At 40.7% G+C, this 27,237-nt stretch overlaps 1 protein-coding gene across 2 annotated transcripts in view; it reads right to left on the reverse strand.

The window, feature by feature from the left end:
* Positions 1–4,895: 4,895 nt before the first annotated feature.
* Positions 4,896–27,237, reverse strand: part of LOC118703683 (S-adenosyl-L-methionine-dependent tRNA 4-demethylwyosine synthase TYW1) — a 105,521-nt gene continuing 83,179 nt past the window's right edge. The window contains exons 14-16 of one of the 2 annotated variants that reach the window (XM_045571228.1): positions 24,846–24,956; positions 16,906–17,073; positions 4,896–6,037 (exon numbers count right to left, since the gene is read on the reverse strand). In XM_045571228.1, the coding sequence (XP_045427184.1) occupies positions 5,816–6,037; positions 16,906–17,073; positions 24,846–24,956 (501 nt within the window). In that variant the 3' untranslated portion in view covers positions 4,896–5,815. The remainder of the gene's footprint in view (positions 6,038–16,905; positions 17,074–24,845; positions 24,957–27,237) is intronic. The other variant, XM_045571230.1, reaches the window with a different exon arrangement.

Raw genomic sequence — 27,237 nt, forward strand, 5'->3', positions numbered from 1 at the left:
GACGGGTGGGGAGAGGCCTGGCAGGCAGATGGGAGCGGAGGGCTCAGGGGCACAGGGAGGGGAGGGGAGGGGAGGGGAGAGCGAAGCCACTCTGGGGTCAAAGGCCCCCAGAAGCAGGTGGTGCAGGGGCTGGGTTTGAAGGTGGGCGTCCTGGGACTTGGCCTGTGGTGGGGCTGGGAGTGAAGCCAGGTGGGAGCAGCGTCCACAGGGAACCAGCCGGGGGTGAGGAAGGATCACCCTTGAGCTTTTGTTCTCAGAATTGGGAAAACAAAGTTGCGATTTAGAGAAAATTTCCAGTTATTTGGAGGAAAGCAGTGATAGTGAGGGGTCTGGCCAGGGCTCACAAAATGGAGATATGGTTTGAAATTTTTTTCACAATAGAGGGAGGGTGGCAGTGGGGGGGGGGGGGACTGGACCCCCCAAGGAGTGGCTTGTCCCCACCAAAACTGCCAGCGCCAGGACACATGCCTGCCTCTCCTCCCCAATGAGTGTGAGTCAGGATCACGGCAGGCTGGGAAGCGGTCCCTGAAGGAGATAAAATCTACCGCGTTATAAACATACCTTCTTTTTTCTTCCTTTAAAGGGAGTGTTTGGGTGAGTCAGTGATTTTTTGGTATTTTCTTATTTTCCAATGAAATTACACACACACTGTGCCTTCCCATCTACCAGACTCCACCCCCACATTCGCCTCCACATTCTACCAGACTCAGGAGGGCCTTGCTTTTCACCCTGCAGCCCAGCTCCCAGCGCTGACTCTGGGGCTCAGAAGCACTGATTTCAGGTTAACCGGGGAGGGTCCAGGTCAGAGACAAGGCAGAGAAACCCAAGTCCCAATGTCCCAGGTGCTCGGGGCCTTTCACCAGGAACTCTGTGCAGCAAGACCACCCTTCGTCCTGCAGACAGCACAATCTCATCTCACTTCTCTGGCTAAACCCCTGAATGCCCTCACCACAGTGCTCAGGCCACCGTTTTAAAGGTCTAGGCTTACCCTGTTGCCGTGTAAACATGAAGCTGCTCCAGGGTGAACTGGACTGTGGTTGGGCTCCTGGGCCCTTCTCTCTGCCCTACTCGCCCTTCTCCAAAGGGGAGGCCAGGGGTTCCCTTGTTGGGGGAGAGCCAGGCCATCGAACTGCCCAAGTGACAGGCAGATCAATGAACTCCTTGTAGAAAAGGGGAGGGGAAGGACTTAGCCAATCATGTATAATAAAAGGCTAATATGCAAATAGACTGAATAGCTGAACAACCGGTTACTATGACGAACACTGACCACCAGGGGGCAGATGCTCAATGTAGGAGCTGTCCCCTGGTGGTCAGTGCACCAGGAGCCAGGCTCACAGTTGGCAGGTGCAGCAGCGATGACGGCAATGCTAAAGATGTCAGTTGGGCATCCCCTGAGGGCTTCCGAACTGCGAGAGGGCGCAGGCCAGGCTGAGGGATGGCAAGTGCACCAGGCCTCTAGTATCTTACCTAATAAAAGAGTAATATGCAAATTGACTGCACCTTCACTTTGCCCAACCCACGCCCACCAGCCAATCAGGGTGCGTATGCAAATTAACCCAACCAAGATGTCAATTAATTTGCATATCAAGATAGCGTAGAAAAAAGTCAAGCACTGCAGAAGGGAGGGAAGCTGTGGAGAAGCATGCAAGTGGGGCAGGGGAGAAGGAAGGGAAACAGCAGAGCGGGGAGAAGGAAGGAAAGCAGGCAGGGCAGGGGTGGGGGGAGCACAGCAGGAAGCCCTATTGCAGGAATCTTCCTACAACAGGCTACTGGTAGAATATAGCTTTCTAGTAGTTCTCACTGAGCCAGTTTAGTGGCTACGCAGTTATCTTCTCAGTAAGGAGGAAGGTGAAGACATTAATTATCAAGGCTTCATGGTGTCTTCATAAGAATTTACGAAAACCTGAGACAGAATTGCAGGGCGTTTGCCTCTTCTAAAATATGCACTGTCTCTGCTCGTCCAGAGTCATTTCCTTGAGTCAGTTGCAAATGAATTTGCCTCACAGTGAGCTCTGTGGTGGCTCTCAGTCTGTCTTTCTCTAACATCCAGGCCAGAATTCCCATAAATATCACTCAAAGTGTATGAGTTTCCTCCTAAACGAGAGGGTCTTTACCTCTGGAAAATTAATGAGTTTACAGCACTGTACACGATGTCTGTAAAACCTAGCCAGGAAAGTAACGGGATTTATTATAAAGGGCGAGAGCACCACGCAGGCTGCTGGCCAACAAGACTTGTCTCTGCCAACTCCCATCAAGTCAGTGGGCCCAGGAAGAGTTCATCAATTTGTGTTTAAATGAAAAGTGAGAAAAATAACCCAGCACACTGAAAGAACAAAAAAGATTAAATAATCTTCCAACTTTAAAAATACACTGTTTTGAATATATTCAACTCCAACTATAGGCTGAATTCCATTTCAGCACCTTAAGGAAAAGGTGAGAGGCTTACTCCACACATTAGTACAATATACATTTCCTTATGCTGTGTAGCGTTAGTCATTAAAATAATACATATCCAGCCGCATGTTTCTCCATACAAATGGTTTTTACATAATTAAGATAAGTGTGAGTTTGGATTCTCTGTTTTAAACTTGGAATTACATCATATGCTTCTGTGATCAGAAATCCTTCATAAGCTTTCCCTGGTGCCAGGGCTCCACTAAAGTGTCGGTGAGGTCGCTGATGGTCCGCATCCTGTGAGCATTTTCCTGTCGCCGTCCCTAGTTCACCTGTCCCTGGCTTCTGGACCCCTTGGCAGTGTTTTCTTGATCCACCCTCCTCCCTGCGTTGCTGTGACTGATGGCTGGTTTCCCTCAGTCTGTCTGCCCCTGCTTTCCCTGCCCGGCCACTACCTGCTGCGGCTCCTGGAGGTGTGGCCTCTCCTCTTCTCACTTGATTTGTCTCCTCGGGTCATCTCAGGTCTCCTTGGGGCTCTGATGATAACTTGTGATGATGATTCACACATTTCACCTTCCACCCCAGACCTGTATCCCTGACAAGTGTCTCCACCTTCCCCTTGGAGGTCAACGCCTCTGTGTCCACAAATGAACCCAAGATCTCCCCCAGGCCTGGCCCTTCCAGGATCAGCAGCGGGAGAAATGGCATTATAATGATCAAGCCAGAAAGCCAGGAGTCATCCTGGACAATTCATCCCTCCTCCCCAATCTAACCAATTTGTGGCCAAATCCCTAATTGTCACCTTCTAAGGTCCCTTTCCAACCCACCCAACCTGCAGCTTCCTGGTGCAGCTGCCCACATGACATGCCTATAATGTCTGTCCTTCCCTTTGCTCCTTTCCTGTTATTAATAACCAGCTAATTACAACAGTGTCCATTTTATATTTATATTTAGGTTTCCTGGCTTTTGCTATCATAATATGCAATAAAAATAACTTTAAATATTAAATATTATTTTTTAATTATTCTGTCATTTGTTAAAAATAAAGGCTGTTGGGACCTGGCTGGGTAGCTCAGTTGGTTAGTGCAAGATCCTGATACACCCAGTCAGAACACACACAAGAATCAACTAAAGAATGCATAATAAACAACAAATTGACCTCTCTTTTCCTTCCTCTCACTAAAATTATTATTTTTTTTAAAGTTAATAAGGGAAGGAAAGAAGGAAGGAAGGAAGGAAGGAAGGAAGGAAGGAAGGAAGGAAGGAAGGAAGGAAGGAGACTATTTTTAAAATAAGTTACCTTCTTGGAATATTCAGGCTTCCCATCCTCTCCTACTTTAATACTGTTCAGGGAACATAATGAATTTTTTCATGTGAATTTCACTGTAGTTTTCCTAGGCATTTCAATTTTGTTGTTGTGACTGTGAACTGTGATTAATTTTGCCATTATTTTTTTTTATATATAAAGCAAACATTTCCTGGGGGGAATAAAAACAACTCATTTGTGTACCTAAGGTTAATGAAGTCAGGAGAGCTCTAAATGCAACTGAAAATTTTTTCTGTTTTGTTTTTTCTTTGAAGCAACAGAGTATCGTTCTCCAAGTTAAATCTTAAGCAGAACCTCATACATAAAAAATGGAAGTGTAGTTGCCTGTTTGAAAAAGAAGATTCGGGCGCCCGCTGGTTTTTCTCAGTGCAGCCCATGGACGGAAGGGTGCAGGTTCGATTCCAGTCAAGGGCTTGTACTTGGGCTGCAGGTTCAATCCCTGGACCCGGTAGGGGTGCTTTCAGGAGGCAGCCAATAGAAGTTTCTCTCTCACATCGCATGTTTCTCTCTCTCTTCCCCACCTTCCTCCCTCCCTTCCACTCTCTCTAAACATCGACGGGAGGGAAAATCCTCGAGTGATGGTTAACCAAAACAGTTTTTTAAAAAAATGGAGGATGAGGGATGGCCCAAAGCCCTGCAGGCTCTGCCTCCTGCCTCCTCCTCACTCAGTCCCTGAAGTATTTTCCAACCACTGGCTGCCTGGCTGCCTATCACTGTGGCTCCTTAGTATAACCTCGTTTACTTGTTTTGTTTTTTAACATTTCATTCCACTTCAAGGTGTTTTTCCATTTCTATTCGTGATCACTGGCATACCTGAGCTTCAGTGAGATCCTGCCTCCCTGAGCTGGGACACTCGCAGCTCCTCTCTCCTAAGTCAACAGAACAGGAAACTGAACATAGGTTTGAAGATGTGGTCAGTTTAAGAACGAACGTGATTTCTGTGATACTTTGTACTATCCTATCCGTTGTCACAAAAAAGAGAAGTGTTTCAATTCTATGACTTAGAAATATAGGGCCAATGTGCAACTAAATAAGTAGGTGGATTATATTATATGTGAATTTTACTCCAGCAGAGAATAGAGATATTAATGAAATACTGATAGATAAGGAGAAAGTATTTGTGATAGGACTAGAAGCATCTTTAAAACAAACACTCAAAAGAAAATTTGTGTTCTAAATGTCCACAACAGATTTTTTATTACTAAAATTTTTAGGATAAAGAAATTTAAAAAATAACTGTAATATTTTTAAAAGCTATTGAGTATTTCCTGTTTACAATGAGAAAAAACTTGAACCTTAAAGAACAGACTGAGTAGAGTACTGAGGGCAACAAGAGTGAAAGAAGATGGTTAGACGTGCTATATGTGTACTCATACGAGGCTTAAACACTGACTTGTTAAACAAAAAGCAAATTGTACTCATTGTCTCCAAGTTTGTGCGACTAACTATTCAATGACATCAGATGGCAATTCCTCTTACAGAAAAAAGCTTTTACTCTTAACCAGCCCATATATTACCCTCCATGGCAATTTGGAAACAGAATGATATGTAATCCAGTTTTAAAACCAATTCGGTTTCTAAGGTGTTGTCAATAAACAAAAATTTGAAGCAATATATGCAGTATTTTAAAATAACTGAGAATTATGACAACGCAAGTTACTCTCAGATATAAGACCTTAGTGGGTACACTTACCTCAGGGCCGTACAATCCACAAGGGCTATAGCCGCAAGGGGAAGAGGAAGATACTCATTCTGTACAACATGAACAGCATTCTAAGGGGGGTGTTACTAATTATAACTCAACACTGTCAGTTAAATCCTAATAATGAGTGTGCATACTCCCCCTCACGTGAACTTCTCAGAAGGAAAATAAAGGGACTGGATTCTGGAAAGAAATGGCGAGGCTATGGAACTCCAAGAGGGATGTTGGCTCCTCAGTCCCAGGACATGACTTGCATCCCCAGGTTCTGCCTTACAGTCTCCTGGGTATGAAATATAATTTGTGTAATTTGTCCTTGAAAAAGTCACGGTGGAGCCTGAGAACCTTCTGGTGCCGTCAGTTTTTGTCCTTCAGTATCCTAAATGCACATAATCTCAACATCCAGAAATATTCTTTGATTTGTTCTTCCTCTGAAATCTTGTGTCCTTGGGATCAAAGCCTCTCTCATTAGCACCAAATAAAGCCCAGTGAGGAGTTTTGGCCATATAATCCTCTGCGCTGAAAGTTTTTGATCCACCACTGTCTTCGTATTCCTGGATAAGCTCCTGGAAGCGGTCATAATCAATCCACGTCCACCATTCTCTATCAATCTTAAACTAGAAAGGAAAAAAGTAAACAGGTCAGAAATAAAAACATCCATTAAGAAAAATCAAATAAATACCAAAAAAAGTTAAAATGGGCCTGGCCTTTCATGCCCATCATGATAAAGAAAATTTTGTCATGCTGCAGATATGATTACATATCAAAGCAAAATAGTCAAAGGAGAATTTCTGTTACCTTAGGACTCTAGCCAAACTGAACCTGGAAGACCAAATTGCTGAATAAAGAATATATTCTGGAATTGAAAGTCAAGCTTATCTTGAGCAATATCAATGAAAGGTTAACTAAGTTTTTGGCATTATCAGGTGTTAATGGTCAAGTTAATTCTAATTTTTCTTGTCACTAATTTTTCTTTTATTAAAATTTCACTTTCAGTTAGTTTATATTTAATATTATTTTTTATTAGTTTCAGATGTACAAGTATATACTTTGCAAAGTGATCCTCCGATAGCTCAAATACCAACCTGGAACCATATATAGTTATTACAATGTTTTTGACTATATTTCCTATGTTTTAATTTACCTCCTCATAACTATTTTCTAATTACCAATTTGTCCCCAACTGCCCTCCCCTGCTGGCCTGGTCAACCCTAACTGTCCTCCCCTGTAGGCCTGTTCCCACCCAACTACCCTCCCCTGCAGGCTTGGTTCCCCACCCCCTAACTGCCCTACCCTGCAGGATTGGTCCCACCTCTCCCAACTGCCCTCCTCTGCTGGCCCAGTCACCCCTAAACTGCCCTTCCCTGCAGGCCTGAACACCCACAATTGCCCTCCCCTGCAGGCCTGATCGCCCACAACTGCCCTCCCCTGCAGGCCTGATTGCCCACAATTGCTCTCCCCTGCTGGCCATCTTGTGGTGGCCATCTTGTGTCCACATGGGGGTGGCCATCTTGTGAGCTACAGTGATGGTCAATTTGCATATTGCCTCTTTATTACATAGGATGATTTTTACCCTTGATTTTGTTTATGTGGTGTATCATATGAAATGATTTGCAGATTTTGAAACTTGCATCCTTTGAATAAATCCCATTTCATCATAATGTATGATTTTTTTAATATATTACTGAATTCAGTTTGCTAATATTTTGTTGAGGATATTTGCATCTATGTTCATCAGGGATACTGGCCTATAATTTCCTTTCTTTGTAATGTCTTTATCTGGTTTTTGAATCAGGATAATGCTGGCCTTGTAAAATGAGCTTAGGAGTCTTTCCTCCTCTCAAAGTTTTTGGAGAAATTTGAGGATAGATGTTAGTTCTTCTTTGAATGTTTGGTAAAATTCACCTGTGAAGTAATCCAGTCCATGACTTGTATTTCAATTTCATTGGTTGTAATCAGTCTGCTCAGAATTTCTGTTGTTTCTTGTTTTAATCTTGGAAGATTGTATGTTTCTAGAAATTTATCCATTCCTTCCAGATTTTTCAATATGTTGGCATACAATTGTTCATACTATTTTTTTATACTCCTTTGTATTCCTGTGGTGTCAGTTATCACTTCTCTTTCATTTCTGATTTTATTTGGGTCCTCTCTTTTTTTCTTGATGTGTCTGGTTAAAGGTTCATCAATCTTGTTTATCTTTTCAAAGAAGCACCTCTTGATTTCCTTGATCTTTTGTATTGTATTTTAAACTCTATTTTATTTCCAGTATAAATTTTATTTCCTTTCTGCTATTCACTTTGGGCTTAGTTTGTTGTTCTTTTACTAGTTCTTTTAGGTGTAAGGTTACATTGTTTGAGATTTTTCTTGTTTCTTAAGGTATGTCAGCATTGCTATAAATTTCCCTCTTAGAACTGATTTTGGCCGAGACCGGTTTTGCTCAATGGATAGAGCGTCGGCTTGGGGACTGAAGGGTCCCTGGTTCGATTCCGGTCAAGGGCATGTACCTTAGTTGCGGGCATATCCCCAGTAGGGGGTGTGCAAGAGGCAGCTGATCGATGACTCTCTCTCATCGATGTTTCTAACTTTCTATCTCTCTCCCTTCCTCTCTGTACAAAATCAATAAAATATATTAAAAAAAAAAAAAAAAAAGAACTGATTTTGTTGTGTTCCATAGATTTTGGTTCTTGTGTTTCATTTTCATTTGTCTCAAGGTATCTCTTTTGATATCTTCTTTGACCTCACTGTTAACCCATTTATTGTTTAGTAGCATTTTATTTAGCCTCCATGTGTTTGTATGTTTCTCTGTGGTTTTTCATCTTGTATTTAATTTCTAGTTTCATACCATTGTAGTTGAAGAAGATGCTTGATATGATTTCAATCTTCTTAAACTTATTGAGACTTTTTTGTGTCTTAACATGTGGTCTATCCTGGAAAATGTTCCATATGCATTTGAAAGGAATGTATATTCTGCTGCTTTGGGTTGAAATGCTCTGAAAATATAAATTAAATGCATCTGCTCTAATGTATCATTTAAAGCTGATGTTTACTTGTTAATCTTAATTCTGGAAGATCTATCCATTGATGTTAATGGATTGTTAAATTCACTACCATGACTGTATTATTACTGCTGATCTCTCCTTTATGTCCATCAAGCCTTGCTTTATATATTTAGGTACTCCTATGTTGAGTGCATAAATGTTTACAAGGGTTATATCCTCTTGTTGAATTACTGCTTTATCATTATGTAATGTCCTTGTCTTTTATAGTCTTTATTTTAAAGCTATTTTTTCTTATGTAAGTATTGCTATCCCAGCTTTTTGTTTCAATTTGCATGAAATATCTTTTTTTCATCCCTTTACTTTTAGTTTGTATATGTCTTTTGATCTAAAGGGAGTTTCTTGTACACAACATATACACGGGCATTTGTTTTCTTATCCATTCAGCTATCCTATGTATTTTGATTGGAGCATTTAACTCACTTACATTTAAAGTTATTATTGATAGGTATGTATTTTTTGCCATTTTATTATTAATATTTTTGTCCTCTTCTTCTTCTTAAATAGAAGTACCTTTAACATTTCTTGTAATACTAGTTTAATGGTGGTGAACCCCTTTAGCTTTTCCTTGTCTGGGAAACTCTTTATTTCTCCTTCAATTTCATATGACAGCCTTGATGGGTAGAATATTCTTGGTTGTAAGTTCTTGCTTGTCATCACTTTGAATATTTCATGCCAGTGAATATTTCTGGCATGAAAAGTTTCTGTTGCAAAACTCATCTGACAGTCTTTTGGGAGCTCCCTTATACTGTAACTCCCTCTTGAAATCACTGGATAAAATCTTTAGACAAAAAATCAGCAAAGAAACAGCAATCCTAAACGACTCACTAGATCAGATAGATTTAATTGACATCTTCAATACACTTCACCCAAAGCTTCAGAATACACAATCTTCTCAAGTGCACAAGGGACATTTTCAAATAGACCACATATTGGGACACAGGCAAAGTCTCTTCAAATTTAAGAAGATTGAATTTATATCAAGCATTTTTTCAGACTACAATGGCATAACATTAGAAACAAACTACAATAACAAAAAAAAAACAACACTCAAATACTTTGAGGTTAAATAGCATGTTATTAAATAACTAGAGGCCTAGTGCATGAAATTAGTGCATGGGGGCAAGGGTTCCCTCAACCCAGCCTGTACCCTCTCCAATCCAGGACCCCTTGGGGGATGTACAACTGCCGGTTTAGGCCCTATCCAGGAATTGGGCCTAAATTGGCAGTCAGACACCCCTCTCACAATCTGGAACTGCTGGCTCCTAACTGTTCACCTGCCTGCCTGCCTGATTGCTTCAAACTGCCCCCCCTCTTTCAGCCTGAATATCCCAAACTTCACCCCCTGCCAACATAGTTGCCCCCAACTGCCCCCCTGACTGCCTGGTCACCCCTTATTGCCCCCCTGACTGCCTGGTCACCCCCAAATGCCCCCCACCACCGGCATGGTCACCCTTCACTGGTGGGAATGCACATTTGTGCAGCCACTGTGGAAAACATTATTGAGTTTCCTCAAAATATTAAAAATGGAACTCCCATTTGTACAGTAATTCCACTTTTAGGAAAATATCCCAAGAAATCAGAAACAACAATCAGAAAGGATATATGCACCCCTATGTTCATAGCAACACAATTTACAATAGCTAAACTTAAAAACAGCCTAAATACCCATCAGCAGATGAATGCATTAAAAAATGGTGGTACATCTATACAATGGAATACTATGCTGCTGTAAAAAAGAAAGAAGTCTTAACTATTCGCAACAGCATGAATGCTAAGCAAAATGAGCCCGTCAGAGAAAGATAAATATCACATGATCTCACTCATTTGTGAAATATAATGAACAACATTAATGAACAAAAATAGATCAGAGTCCAAAGCATTGAACAGGGGAAGGCAGGGGTGGGGGTGGGGGTAAAAGATCAACCAAAGGACTTGTATGCATGTATATAAGCATAACTAATGGACACAGACCTAGGAGGGTGAGGGCATGTGCTGGGTGGCTAGGGACAGGTCAATGGGGGAAAAGGGAGATATATGTATACCATATGTAATACTTTAAACAATAAAGAATTAAAAAAAAAAAGAATGTCAATTCAATAAAGGGAAATAATCCAATTTATATTGTCTTAGAAAATTGCTTCTCAAAAGTAATCCTATATAATAAAAGCCTAATATGCTAAGTGTCTGGTCATCTGGTCATCCATTCAACCAATCAAATCATAATATGCTAAGACCTCTCAACTGCTCGCTATGACAGGCACTGACCACCAGGAGTCAGTTAGTTGACCGTTTGACCAGTTGCTATGATGTGCACTGACCACCAGGGGGCAGACGCTCCAACTGGTAGGTTAGCTTACTGCTGGGGTCTGGCCAATCGGGATTGAGCGAGACAGACCAGACATGCCCTGGAGCCTTCCAGTGGTTCCTCCCTGGTTGGCCAACATTGTGCACCGATGAGGTCCCTCGGCCTGGCCTGCACCCTCTCGCAATTCAGGACCCTTCAGGGGATGTCGAAGAGCTGGTTTCGGCCCAATCTCACAGGCCAGGCCAAGGGACCCCACTGTTGCACAAATTTGTGCACCGTGCCTCTAGTTATAGAATAATGAGCAGTAGTTAAGAAAACAGAACGTACATTAAGAAGAACTACTAATTGAACTGTGGAGGCTTTTAATTCACAGTATTTATTTGACACTCATTCATATAAATGTGTAATATGTTGACACTTGATTTATATACAGACAAATCTGTTATGCCACTGTCTTTTTTAAAAGAACCTGATTATAAACCCAAGTTAACAACTAACAATTTCTTATCCTAGTTGAGAAAAATATTAAAAATGTATAGGTTCCTGGTTAAAGAATATTTCAATATGCTGAGGTTAACTGACATCTGATTTTAAAATATTTTTTTATAATAGTTGCCACAAATATTATATTAGTTTCAGGTATATAACATAGTAATTCAACATTTATATACCTGATGTGATCACCAAGATAAGTCTAGTAACCATCTGTCACTGTGCAAACGTATTGCAATATTATTGACTATATTCCCTGTGCTGTAATGACATGTGATTTTTTTAAACCAAAAGCTAAGAGCTTTAGGAGGGAAAATGCCAAACTAATGAAAGACTGTATCAATGAATCATGAGAAATTTTTTTCAAATAAGATCATTTTTTTAAATAGTGCCCCAAGGGCTCTTTGAACTCTAAATTTCAAGATGTAAAATCTATATTTCCCATCATTTTCCTTCCCAAGCTGACTGCTCTTGAATGTTCTCTAGTGCTATGAAAGCAATCATTGTCAGCTCCGGGTACTGAACCTCAAAACTAGAGCCCTCCCTTTCCTGACCCCTCATATCCAAAATATGACCAGGCCCCACCAATTCTTCCTTAGCAGCATTTCACCAGGCCCTGACACGCCCTAACACAGGCCCTCAATTCTGGGACTCAGCAACAGTCTTCTAATTTTAGTGTTTAAGGTTTCCAAATTCTGCAGACTGCTTGAGATTACTATGCCAACTGTAGAATAGAGCCCTATTATCTAGGACATATGGCCTAAATATCAAACCTCCATCTAGAGTAGGGGTGTCGAACTCAATCAGAGAAGGGGCCAAAATCTAAAATCCAGCCTAAATCGCAGGCCGAATGGTTTACTGAACAGTCATAAACTGTCATTGTGATGGAAACGCAGCGGAGTGCAGTGATGACAGCACGGTGCGGGCCACATTGCAAGGCCTGGCGGGACAGATTTGGCCCGCGGGCCTTGTGTTTGACACATGTGATCTAGAGGCTTTTCATGAACTATCATATGACTTCCATGCTATTTCCTGTCTCATTAACACCTATTTAAGCCTCAGGTCTCCTCATTAATGTCCTTTGCTCTGGGAAGATTTTCCAAATCACCTGAGCCTATGACAGTTCCTCTGCCACAGGACTTCATTGTAACTTGAACTTGCCCAACAAGAGCATATTATAATTGCTTCAGAAGTTACCTCCCAGGAAAAACCAAGATGTGGCATAGGTAAACACCTGAAATTGCTGCCTCGCACAATAACTTCAAGACTACAACTAAAAGACAAAACCGACATTATCCAGAATCACTGGAAGGCTGGCTAAGTGGAAATTCTACAACTATAAGGGAAGAGAAAAGCACACTGAGACTCAGAGGAGCTGCAGAAGTAAAGGCAGAGGTACGGAGGAGTACATAAGCAGAGAGGACTGGCAACTGAGTATGCAGCTGTATTTTTCAAGCAGGAGGGAGACAAAAGCTCCCAATTGCTCTGAACTCCAGTTCCAGGCAAGACTCTGGGGACCCAGACTCATATGGGGAGAAACTGGACTGTCTGGCAATGGGCGGAACTCGAGGGCAGCTTTCTCTCAGAGGTGCTTACAGCAATTACCACAGGACACTGAGACCCGGAGGCCTCTTAGCGCAGGGCTGACAGGAAGCCATTGCTGTTTGCTCTGCCCTGAGATTCCGCCCAACCAAACTGTGCACAGAGGCTTTTGTATATGAATGGCCTGGTCCTTTGAAATCTAAACTTACTTAACAAAAAGAGTGAGACCCAGAATATCCAAAAGAAGGACCAAGACCCCACACCAGCTTGCATTGCTTCACAGCTGGGCCTCATCTGGGCACCTCCAAAACCCAAACAAAGAAGAGGAATCTGCAGATCTCTCGTAGCTCCTACTGGGTGGCCTCAATCAGAGGCTAAATTTGCATCTACTTGGAGATTCAAGAGCCAGTGTACCCAGGAGTCAGAGTAGGACTATCCAGATTACAACTCCTCAGATCCATAAGGGACACAAGCAGGAGGAAGACTCAGTGAGTACCAAAGCCCCACTGAATCAAATCTTGCCTCATAAGAGTGTCTCCAGCACAGAAGTTCTCCCATTGAATACACCACTGATCCTCAAAGCCAACTGGCCTGGAGGTCAATTCCTCCCAGTGATACCAACAATAATCAAGGCTGAACTATAACAAGACTGTGCACACAGCCCACAAAAGGATGCACCAAGAGTGTCCACCTCAGATAACTAGGGATGCTGAGCCACTGGGCCCTATAGGACACCTCGCACACAAAGCCACTCTACCAGCAAAGCTATCATTCACAATTAAAGGTCAGATAAAGAGCTTCATAGATAAGAAAAAGTTAAAGGAGTTCATCACCGCCAAGCCAGTATTATATGAAATGCTGAAAGGTATTCTTCACGAAGAGGGCGAAGGAGAAAAAGGTAAAGGTAAAAATTATGATCAACAAATACATATCAACAAGTGAATCTAAAAATCAAGTGAATAAAGAATCTGTTGAACAGAATAAACTGATGAATATAATAGAATCAGGGGCATAGAAAGGGAGTGGACTGACAATTCTCAGGGGGAAAGGGGTATGGGGGTGCATGAAGAGACTGGATAAAAATCGTACACCTATGGGTGAGGATGGTCGGCTGGGGGGGGGGGGTAAGGGCAGAGGGTGTGGTGGGGAACTGGGTACAGGGGAACTATGTGTGGGGGGGGGAGAGGAACAACTGTAATAATCTGAACAATAAAGATTTATTTAAAAAAAAAAAAAAAAAAAAGAAGAAGAAGAAGAAGAAGAAGAAGTTACCTCCCTCATCCTACTCAACCATGTCAAGACTGCTTGCTTTGTGAATATATACCAGGCCAGGGTTTTTCACAGTTCTAGATGCTAGAATTCAGCAAACAGCCATCTTCTCTCCATGGCTTCACATGGCCTTTTCTAAGTGTGTGAACAAGTTTGGGTTGGGAGGTTGGGGGTGGGCATGCTCTAGTGTCTCTTCATATAAGAAAACGAATCCTGACAGATTAGAGTCCCACTCTTATGGCTTCCTTTAGCATTGATTACTTTCTTAGAGGCCCCATCTCAAATACAACACATGACTTTTGAAATGACATAAACATTCTGTCTATAATAGTAGGCAACCCTTAAATTAGCCATCAGGAGGAGAACCAAGATGGTGGCATAGGCAAATGCCTGTACTTGCTGCCTCCCACAACCACATCAAAATTACAACTAAAATACAGAACAACTATCATCCAGAACCAAGGGAAAGCTGGCTGAGTGGAAGTACTAGAGAGGTAAAGAAGACAGCACACTGAGACTGGTAGGAGGTGTGGAGGCATGGAACGGGCTGGTCCGGCGCCCGGGAGTGCTGCTTTTTAACTGGGACAACATCAAATGTAACAACATTCACAGCATAGGCGTTTCAGAAGGATAAGAGAGAGGGGAAGATATGAAAACCTAATCCTATCTAATAAAGAGGGAATATGCTAATTGACCCCCATGCCGTCGTACAGATAGAGGTGCCCACAGCCAGTAAGAAGGGAATATGCTAATTGACTGTCACGCCCTCAAAGATGGCAGTGTCCACAGCCACAAGATGGTGGTGCCCAGTCCCCTCAGCCCCACCACGGTACCTGCCTCCAGAGTCCCCCAGACCCCTCAACCCCCCAGCCACCCAGTGTCTCCCAAGACAGGTATCCAGGGCTGGCCGAGGCTTGTGCTGCTGACAGTGGCAGCAGCAGAGGTGAGATGGGTCGCCTGATTGCTGGGTTGCCTCCTGCCCCTGAGGGGTCCCAGATTGTGAGTTGAGGCAGGCTGGGCTGAGGGACCCTCCCTCCAATGCATGAAATTTTCATGCACCAGGCCTCTAGTTATAGAAATAATGATGGAAAACTTCCCTAACCTGTTGAATGAAACAGACACAAAAGTCGAGGAAGTGCATAGAGTCCCAAACAAGATGAACACAAAGAGGCCCACCCCAAGACATGTCATAATTAAAATATCAAAGACAGAATCTTAAAAGTAACAAGAGAAAAGCATTAGTTATGTACAAGGGAGCCCCCATAGACTATCAACTGATTCTGCAACAAAAACTTTGCGGGCCAGAAGGCATAAAACAGTGGTTGGCAAACGGCGGCTCGCAAGCCACATGCAGCAATTTGGCCCCTTGAGTGTGGCTCTTCCACAAAATACCATGTGCGGGCGTGCACATACAGTGCGATTGAAGCTTCGTGGCCCATGCGCAGAAGCCGGTTTTCGGCCTGGGTGAGTCTATTTTGAAGAAGTGGCGTTAGTATGCTCAAGGGGCCTATGAGTCGCATGTGGCTCGTGAGCCGCAGTTTGCCGACCACCAGCATAAAACATTCAGAAATGAAAAGCAACCAAGATTACCCTAACCAGCAAGGCTATCATTTAGAAAAGGACAGATAAAGGGTTTTCCAGATAAGAAAATACTAAGGACATGAGTTCATCACCAACAAACCAGTATGACAGTAGCCCACCCTTGATCTTTCTAATTTTTTAGTATATAATCGTGATATAATTCACATACCATAAAATTCAACCTTTTAAAGTATACAATTCAGTAGCATAGTTATGAACATGTGCAACCAACACCACCATATAATTCAAGAACATTCTCATTACCCCAAAAAGAAATCCCATAGATATCAGCAATCACTTTCCAATCTGTTCTTCCCTAGTTCCTGGCCATCAATCTACTTCCTGTCTCTATGGGTTTACCTACTCTGAACATTTCCTAAAATGAAATCATACAATATGTGGCCTTTTGTGTCAGACGTTTTTCCACCTACTACAGTGTCTTCAAGGTTCATCCATGTCTACTACTTTAAAAAAGCATTTTTAATGGAGAATTTGAATTAGAAACTAGGTAGAGTAGTATAAACCTCTATGTATCCATCATCTAGCCTCAACAACCCCCAACCCATCTATACATCACATACCTCACCTGAATAGCATTCCAGATACTATATTGTTTCTGTGAAAATATTTCCATAAGGACATTTTATAACAGCTGTTCTAACACTTAGCCTCCTGATCAGTTTCCCTTCTTATTTTAATGGCCTACATCTACAATACAAAGAGCTGAATTTTTTCTTTGCTAGGCATTACTTACTTAAGAAATACACTGGATTCATATATCCTGCATAATAAAAGCACTGAAGGGGGAAAAAATGGAAATAGAGTCCTGAACCAAAATCTCTGATCTAAAATATGACAAATACCTCAGTATTTCTTAACAAGTCAGAAACACTTATATGGAGGTTGTTTACTTTTTCGTTCTCCCTCGTCACCCCGGAAAAGGCCTAGAGGTTATTACAAGCAGTTTTGCTTTTGTTTTTCAGCATGTGCCATTACAATCCAGAAAGCACTACAAATGCCTATGTGAGGATAAATACAAAGTAATTTCACACAAAAGAAGAGCATTTATGAGCCCAACAGACAGACTTTAGGGTTTTTTAAAAAATTATTGTTTTAGGAAAGGTAGCAAACAAGCAGATATTCACTGTTATAAGGTAAGGGGAAAATAAGAGAAAAAAGAAGAAAGGAGAAAGAAGAATAAGGGTGGCAGAAGAAATCATATTCACATTACTCTTACCTTTCTGTGAGCAATCAGGAGGCAATTGGAATGTTCATGTTCACAAGCAATTTCATAGTCAGGGATCAGACCCACCAGTTCACGGACGAAGCGCACGACTTCCTCATGCCAGGGCACGTTGGCCAGGGTAAGACTGCTTGCTGAACTCTCTCCACAGTAGGTAACACCCTGTGGAAACATGACAATAGTTAGACAATTACAGACCTGTTTACATGTCATAGAGAAAATTTCAGAGCTAAAAAGGTTTCTAGAGTTCATCCAAATCAATCCCATCTGTATTTCAAAGTGAAGAAGGTGTTACAAAGAAGATAAATTGCTTGGGAACTAATACAAGGAGTTAGTGACAAGGACAGCACTGGAGCTCCCGGGCTGGTCGATGTTCTTTTCACTCCATGACAGTGCTGGTGCGTGGGTACCTGTGCTCGTGTCATGTACCACAATATTATTTGAGCCAATAACATATCTTTCCATTCAGATTCCTTTGGGATCTATAATAGATTAATTCTCAAGGGTTGACAGTCCACTAGAATAATAATGCAGGCATAGTTGACAGCCATATAAATTCACCGAACAGTTTATTCACTGGGAAAATAAACTGAGCTCCCATTTTGTGGTACAGTTTAGATGTGAGGATGGTAAATTTTATATTAAAGGCTGGATAGGGATCCCATTATTACTACTTATTCTTTAAAGATATCACTTTGTAACGCATTTTGCGCACACACACACACACACACACACACTCATGCCAAATAGGAAATACTTACGAGGATGTGTATAAAAGCATCTAAGCACACCTAAATGTATCTCACCTCTATAAAAATTCTTATTCAGTGAAATAACTTTGGTTCTGTTTTGAACTCTACCTGACAGCCCAGTCATATAAAATCCAAACACATTTCATAACTAAGTTCTCTACTGGTAGATTACATAATGATAAATAATTCATTTTTAAATAATATTGGATATCTTATCTTTGTAGGCTCTTCAAATACTTCAGAATCAAACTTTCTTAACAAATGGTTTGAATATTCTAGATATGCTACTATTAAGTAGGGAATACTGAAATAAAAAAACCTCTCTCTCTCTCTCTCTCTCCCTCTCTCTCTCTCTCTCTCCCTATCTCTCTCTCTCTTTCATACACACACACACACACACACACACACTCATTAAAGGGGGTAGAATGACATTAATGAAAAATCCACAAATGAACTCTGCAGAGTGACCCTGACCCTACAGATGGCAGAGCCAGGGCTTGGCTGAAAACTCAGATGAGCTCTGCAGAACGCTCTGTTCCAGATGGCTGTGCAAGAAGATTGCTGGTCTACTAGACTGAGATGACCTTTGCTGGACACAAACCTTAGGTGACCCAGCTTAGTTCTAGCAAACAAGAGAATCTTCTTTATTAGCCCAATAATTTATTGAATTCACTAAATTGAGTCTGAGTTGTCAGTGAATTAAAAAAGCAAGAATAAAGTCTTTAAGAAAGCATGGATGAAAAATTATGCTAAACATACCCAAATGTGTAAAAAGGATTTATTGATAAAATTGGTCACAAAAACAAACTTTACTTCAATTTAAATACTGTTTATAATGTATGAATTATGTGAACACCCATGTATGGAACAGTTATTTCAAAGGAATTTATTTTTAATATTTAAAAAGTTCATTGAAGCAGAGGTTTTTAGATAAGATCTTATACTCATGACAATGGCTTTGGTTTAATATTTCTTATTCAGCAATAATAAATCATGAAATATTAAGAAGATATTTGGCTTGGAAATGAAATTAGAGGATGAATGCCACCCAGTTCATTATTATGCCTTCACATAATATTTCTCTACACATTCGCATGATGCTTTATAGCACTTTCCAAAGCACTTTCACATAAAAGTTCTCATTTTTAAAAAAATATATTTTATTGATTTTTTACAGAGAGGAAGGGAGAGAGATAGAGAGCTAGAAATGTCAATGAGAGAGAAACATGGACCAGCTGCCTCCTGCACACCCCACCGGGGATGTGCCCACAACCAATGTACATGCCCCTGACCGGAATCGAACGCGGGACCTTTCAGTCCGCAGACCGATGCTCTACCACTGAGCCAAACCGGCTTCGGCCAAGTTCTCATTTTAACCAAACCAAATCTGCTGGGGTCGGCAGTACGGGTAGCTTGAACCATCCACAGAGCGTGAGCCTTCACCATGACAGAAATGTTATGGGCAGAAACCGGTTTCAGTGAACCTGTCTGTGAAGTCACTTTCAGAACCCCTGAGCCCTCACCAGCATAGCTCCTAATGCCTCCTCTCTGGTGCTCTCTGCCTTGGCTTCTTCGCTTCTTCCAAACTCTGGTCTACCAATAACCTGTGCTGACTTTATTCCTGCTCACTTAACCCTGAACTATCTAAAACCACTATCAGTTTCCCTCATATCACAGCTATCTGCCACCTTCTCACCCCACCACCACACCCCAGACCCTCCCCATTTATTACCAACATCATGTTCTTTCCTCACAACTTTGAAAAAAAAACAACTTTAAGAAAAGAGATGGGCCGAAACCAGTTTGGCTCAGTGGATAGAGTGTCAGCCTGCGGACTCTAGAGTCCCAGGTTCGATTCCGGTCAAGGGCATGTACCTTGGTTGTGGGCACATCCCCAGGAGGGGGTGTGCAGGAGGCAGCTGATCGATGTTCCCCTCTCATCGATGTTTCTACCTCTCTATCCCTCTCCCTGCCTCTCTGTAAAAAATCAATTAAAAAAAATTTTTAAAGAAAGAAAACAGATGGGCACAATGTGGCAACTGGAAAGTAATCATTCACTCCAGAATCTACAGGTTGAGGAGTAACAAGCAAACCTAAAGAAAGTTCCCAAAGAACAGGACTATATTTGTACATCTTCACGTTGTAGTGAAAAGCACAGCCCACAGCATTTTCAGGGTATAGGGATGACATGTTTGGGGTTTAATGCTGCAGAATGTCATTAAAAAACAAACAGCCCAAGTTTCTCAACATGGCTTTGAGGCCAATTCTTCTCTGGACCCACAACCAATCTATGCTAAATGACCTAAAGATCAAGAAACAAACTCTTCTATGATAAGAAACCCCAGAACTCTTTTCTGGTCTAATGTAAAATTTCATTCATATTACTCAGAATTTGTCTGCTCTTTAATGATCATGAACCAACTGATAAACACTAGTTAGGTATTACCATGTACATGAACAACTGCTATTATTCCTTATCTTCACAGAAAGCGTGAGGCTATGCTAACCCATGTTTTGCAAGATGCATTCTGCAAAGATTGGGTTCTTCTAGACAGCTGCAGTGCAAAGGGTAAGAGAGTCTTGTATCATTTGGCAGCAAATAATTACTGAGTACTTACTATTCTCAAGGTACAATGCCAGGAGAGAATACAAAGGTAGTATTTCATTTATAAATAGTGTTATAAAAGTTTTCAATGAGACAAATGTTTGTAACATGAAACACATTTTCACAAACAAGTAATAATGATGGTTAAGATTCTCAGGATAGCAAATAAAGGCCTATTTAAGCCTAACAAAGCTAAAATATATGTTAATTTACTGGGCATATAATAGAAAAAAAGTATTTTACAAGACTAGTACTGAAAGAAAAGAGGAAATCAATGTAATGAATAGCTTCTATTGATTTAGTTTAAATAAATGTGCTTAATGGAAAGTGAGTTAAACATTTACTGAATCCAGGCAAACCCATTACCCCAATGAATTTCTCAAAATAAAGCTATTACATTGCTACTATTATTCTAATTTTAATCTTGAGGAAGTATAGACTCAAGGAAGATAGTAACCTGTCCCAGCTCCTTCAGCACCTTTCAGGAATGTATCAAAGCTGTGCTCTTGCCCTACCCGATTTGGCTCAGTGGATATAGCATCGGCCTGCGGACTGAAGGGTCCCAGGTTCGATTCCGGTCAAGGGTACATGCCCAGGTTGTGTGCTCGATCCCTAGTAGGGGGCATGCAAGAGGCAGCCAGTCAGTGATTCCCTCTGATCATTGGTGTTTCAATCTCTCCTTCTCCTCTGAAATCAATAAAAATATATTTTAAAAAAGAAAAAGAAAAAAGCTGTGCTCTTCCCTCTTCCCCACTTGAGACACCAGTGTGTGCAGACTATGGGGGACTCTGGCACCCACCACATACACACACATCCAGGAAATACAGACAAAGGATATGAACAGTACTGTGTTTGCTTCTGCAAAGAGCCCCAGGCATTATCACTAACCCAGGTCAATTGGCACTATCCATTTCACATCTTCAGAGCCATTTTGTGACCTGGAGGCACTATTAAATTTTAACACCAATCCCTTTTGAGGGATAGGTCCTGGAAAACTTTTTCACCAACAGCATAGACAAGGGATAAATCTCCAAATGCCATTCTGTGCCAGTGGGTGAATTTTGTCCTAATTCAGTCTTCAACTGAAGTTAAAAGTACCTAGTCTTCTGTGCTTTAAACCCAAGTCCTGTCTCTGTCAGAGCTGACCTCCACACTTACACTGAGTGGTCAGATTATTATGATCTCCTATGTAATAAAAGGCTAATATGCAAATTGCCCCCTTGACCAGGAGTCTGATCAGCAGGCATGCCAGCCAACCATCCATGTCCCCTCCCTCTGGCCAAGCTAGCCAGACCCCCCATGCACGAATCCATGCACTGGGCTTCATATATATATATATATATATATATATATATATATATATATATATACACACACACACACACACACACACACACACACACACACACATATATATATATATATATATATATATATATATATGGCCAGATTACTATGTGTTCAGAGATCATAATAATCTGGCCACTCATTGTATATGATCTGTGGCCTCTTTGAACCTATATGTGGTTCAAATTTAATAAGACCAACATAGAACACGTAAAATTACTTCCCAAACTTACCTTCCTCCTGCCTGGATCTTTCCATCTCAGTAAACTGTTCCACATCCACACAACTGTTTAAGCTAAAAATCCAATGCTATTATGATTCCTTTTGTTCTTTCACTCCCTACATATCATCATCTAGCAATAAGTTCTGTTGGTTTTACTTCCAAAATTTATCCTAAATGCAGCCACATTTCTCTAACATATATTACCAATGACCTTCCCCAATCTATTAATATCACATGTCTTGTTTGGATTAAGCAATAGCTTTGTAACTGGTCTGCCTACTTCTACTACTGCCTTCTGTACTCTATTTATGACAGCAGCAAGCTATTGTTTTATAATCATAAATCAGACATATAATCCTCCAGCTTAAAACACTTTGGAAGTACATCTAGTATAAAGAAAAGCTTACCATGAAATTTGGCATAAAATCCAATCCTCTTATCCTTGCCTGAAAGACCCCACTTCTCTGATCCATCTTCTGTCACTGCCAACTCCAGCTGCCCCACAGAGATCACAGAGGACCTCCATACACTATCTGTGCCATTTGCTCGAACACTCCAACCCCAAGCCTTTGCATATTTATGTTGCTTTTTAGTACGTTTTGAAAGTCATCTTCTCAGAAAAGCCTTCTGGCTTATGATATCTAGAATAGCCAACCACAATATCAGCAAAACAATATATGCATCAACCCACTTACAGGAATCCATCCCAAAGAAACACTGGCAAAGCCCTGGCTGGAGTGGCTAAATTGGTTGGAGCAACACAGGTTAGATTCCCAATCAGGGCACATATCTAGGTTTCAGGTTCAATCCCTGGTCAGGGATGCAAACAGGAGGCAGCCGATTGATGTATTTCTCTCACATTGCGCGCGCTCACTCTCTCTCTCTCTCTCTTTCTCTCTCTCTCCTGCCCCCTTTGCTCCCTCTCTGGAATAAAAATAAATAAACCCAACAAATAAAATGAATGAAATATTGGCAAAACCATGACACAGATAACCAGACATTATATGTCTCCTGCTGGAAGTATACAATACCACCAATAATCTTGAAATGCAAACACACACACACAAGAATCTGATCAATCTTCTCTTTTCTTATTTTATTTTATTGTTTCCATCTCCGTTTATCACCTAGATAAATCAATCTTTTCTTGATTTAACTACCAATCCACAGGAAATATAGAAAACATAGGAAAATACAATCAGCAGAATCTAAAATATAAAAATGGGGAACAAGCCAGGATAAATAATCACTTTCATCAACAAAATAAATTACAAAGAGGAAAAAGCATATGGAAGAGAAATTAGATTAAAAGACAGACATTTAAGAGAAAAATAATGTATTTACAATGAATGGCCCTTTTAAATCCAGATTTAAAATTACGTTGAGCCCAGCCAGCATGGCTCAGTGGTTGAGTGTCGCCCTATGGACCAGGAGTCACAGTTCCATTCCGGTCAGGGCGCATGCCCGGATGCAGGCTCCATCCCCAGTGTGGGGCGTGCAGGCTCTCTCCCTTTCCCTTCCACTCTAAAATATATATATATATATTTTAAATACTGTTTTAATAATTGGTCCAGTTTGAAACCCAATATGTGCTAATACTTAAAAATTAGCCGAAACCGGTTTGGCTCAATGGATTGAGCGTCGGCTTGGGGACTGAAGGTCCCGGGTTCGATTCCGGTCAAGGGCATGTACCTTGGTTGCGGGCATATCCCCAGTGCGGGGTGTGCAGGAGGCAGCTGATCGATGACTCTCTCATCGATGTTTCTAGCTCTCTATCTCTCTCCCTTCCTCTCTGTACAAAATCAATAAAATAAAATTTAAAAAAAAAATTATTGTTAAAGTTGTTTAGTTATGAGAAGAGTATTTTGCATAAGTGTTTAAAATGAATACACATCTTTTAGAGTTATATATTTAAACAGTTGTGAGTCAATGATATAATGTGGGAATTTGCTTCTAATAATATGGTAAAGTGAGAAAATGGGTAAGAATATAGCTGAAACATGAGTTGACAATTTTTGAAGCTGGGTTATGGACAAATAGAGTAAATTAAGCCAGTCTCTCCAATTCTTATATGTTTGAAATTTTCCATAATAGAAATTTATTTAAAAGCCAACCAATTATTCACTATAACACTTTGATTTCCCAGCATATTGTTACTACAGTTGACTTTTGAAAAGTATGGGTTTGAACTGCACAAGTCCATTTATGGACACATTTTTCTCAATAAATACTATAAATGTATTTTCTCAACTTTATGATTTTCTTAATAAAATTGTCTTTCCTCTAGCTTATTTTATTGTAAGAATATAGAATATAACATATGTAACATATTATACACACTGAGTGGTCAGATTATTATGATCTCTGAATGCATAATTATCTGACCACTCAATGTATTGTATATATGCATATATATTAGAGGTGTGGTTCATAAATTCGTGCATGGGTGGGGTCCGGCCAGCCAGGCCAAAGGGAGGGGACATGGGCAGTTGGCTGGCCTGCCTGCTGGTCGAACTCCTGGTTGAGGGAAAATTTGCATATTAGTCTTTTATTATATAGGATATACACTGAGTGGTCAGATTATTATACGTTCAGAGATCATAATAATATGGCCACTCAGTGTATATCTTAATTGTTTCTATTATTAATAAGGCTCTGGTCTTAGTAGGCTTTTGGTAGTTGAGCTTATGGGGAGTTAAAAGCTATACATGAATTTTCAAGTATGCTCCTAACCCCGCATTGTTCACTGGTCAACCATATGTAGTTTATAATTATTCAGTTTGTGACGATTGTCTACCTCTCACCAAAATTATGCTTTTGTGAGAACTAATGCTTAGTTTTAACTGCTACTATCTCCAATGACTAGAACAGTGCTGGTTCTTGATTAATATTTCTGAATAAATACATAAACATCTGGGCCTCCCATAAAATCTAAAAAATGTTAACTCTAGGATGATTAACAAAGCGTCACAGGAAAAGGGCACAGCAGTGGCCAGCAGGGGCTTACCTTCACTTCGATGAAGTCAGGACGTCCTAGAGACACCAGCTCAGCATAGGCTTGGAGTTCATCCACATTCCATGCTTTAACTAGAGTCAGTCTGTAGACAGTCCGCTGTTGCTAAAACAAAGGAAAAGCCAACTTTGTTTTTATCTCAGCAGAAGTGATACCTAAGAAGACTTTCAAATTCCTTCAACCCATAGAGAACCCAGGTAAGGTGAAATCCAGCATGAACTTCTATAAATTGAACTCATATCTTTTAGAAAAATGAAAAAGTCATAAACAAGATTCCCATAAGCCTTACAAAGGCAAAGATTAGCATATTTCTTTTCTTTCACTCATAATATCTAACAATATTAGGCACCCAAAAGGTTCTTGACAAAGACGCATTGAATGAGATTTAGTAAAGATTAAGTTGACCACACAGTTTTAGACTGTAAAAAAATTAGATTAAGTAACCAGTTATCAAAGCGGGGGCGAGAGGGAGGGGTCGTGCGCGCATGGGGGATGAGCAGCTTTCCTGGCATAGTGTGTGAATATTTATATGTTTTAAAGTATAGTATCAGACAGGGATTCTTTCTCTTCTATGTAGAAATTGAACGAGTGTTAAACATTGAATAATTCATTCTCTACTCCATGATTTGTAATGTCAGCTTCTTGTAATCAAGTTTTCATATATTCATGGATGTTTCTGAACTTTCTAATCTTGTCACAGTACCTAACTATAGCTTTATAATAAGACTTGATATTTAGCACAAACAACCTTTGTTCTTCAAAATTGTTTTTCTTCAAAATCATCTTGCTTATTCTTGGCCCCTTAATTCTTCTTACTTATTTTAGAACTAGAAGCTCATTGCAGGAAGATTCCTGCAAGAATAGGACTATCTGCACCCTTCTCCAAAGTCCTGCCTGCTTCCCTCCCTTCTCCAAAGCCCTGCCTGCTTCCCTGCTGCTTTACTCCCTTCTGCAGGGCTTGGCTTCCTTCTATGCTGTCTTCGGTCTTTGCTCTGTGCCTGGATATGCAAATTAACCGCCATCTTGTTGGGTTGATTTGCATGCTTGCTCCTGATTGGCTGGTGGGCGTGGCTGGAGTTACTGTCAATTTGCATGTTTCTCTTTTATTAGGTAGGATTATACACACACACACTTCTTTTCCTTTTCCTTGCATTCTCATGTAGTAAATTTCTGTATTAGCATGTTAGTAGTTCTCAGGGTACTGGTTGTTTTTACACTGAAACCTGTGCTGTTCAATATGCCAGTAGAGCCACTCCTTCCAACCTCCCACCTCCAAAGGATGGAGAAATACTGCTCTGTATTACTTCTTTGCTTTCCTGGAGTGTAAGTACTGCTGCTTTTTAAATTCTCTAGAGTGTTTACTTACAATCTCTTACCCTGTTGGCTGCTAGTGAGCCTAGGCCGTTTTGTCTATGCATTTTGTACTTCTCAGCTTTCTCTGTGATTTTTCAAGCAATGAACTGAAGTATCCCTTTGATCATATGTCCATTAGATACATTATAATATATAATTCTGTGCCGGTATTTATGTATTTATATAAAATATAGGTATGGTTTCACCCTCCTCCTACTCCTTCACAGAGGCAACATTTTCCTGCATACTGACCATGTTTCCAGGAGAATATCAAGCTCTTCTTTTATTTTTGCTATTGGAAGTAACTTAGGGAAGTGCATGAATCTTCAAACTAACTCTGGCCACACTCTGTCTCATATTCTTGCTGATACACATGGTCTTCTGAGGCTCTGCTGAACCTAAGGCAAATATTTTCCCACTTCCTTTACTACTAGTAAGTTTCAGGTCTTTGAGCAGGAGAATTTTTTTAAGGCACCTGCTATGACAGATAGCTGAGATCAGGCATGCCAAGTGTCTGATAAACTGATCCAATCTCCAGAGTCAGAACAATTAAAAGGTGTGTGTGTGTGTATGTGTGTGTGTGTGTATATGTTTTCTGATTCCACAATTTTCATTGTCTTTCCTTGCAAACCTTTTTTTCTGTGTATGTACATATATATGTGCTGTGACACATATATAATACTATGACAAATATACAATTTTGTTTTTAGCTTTTAAAAAATGTAACACTATTACATTAAAATTACCTTTCATCATTTCTTCTAAAATAGTTATTCTCCATGGGAACAAGGAAGCAAACAAACAAAAACCACATCCCTCTTCCCGTCTGTACTCTCTCTGAGAACCACACCTGCACGAGCTCTTCTTTTGTCAGGAGCGTGTTCCTTCGTTGTGTTGGGATGCACATCACTGTTCTGAAATGTCATCTTCAGTGTTAGGTCAATAGTGATATCATAAACCGTGTAGCCATTTCTTGGGATTGAACATCTTGAGACTTTATAATATTTCATTATTATAAATAAATCTGGGACAA

This window comes from Pipistrellus kuhlii, unplaced genomic scaffold, assembly GCF_014108245.1.
Source record: "Pipistrellus kuhlii isolate mPipKuh1 unplaced genomic scaffold, mPipKuh1.p scaffold_m20_p_4, whole genome shotgun sequence".
Classification (NCBI taxonomy): domain Eukaryota; kingdom Metazoa; phylum Chordata; class Mammalia; order Chiroptera; family Vespertilionidae; genus Pipistrellus; species Pipistrellus kuhlii.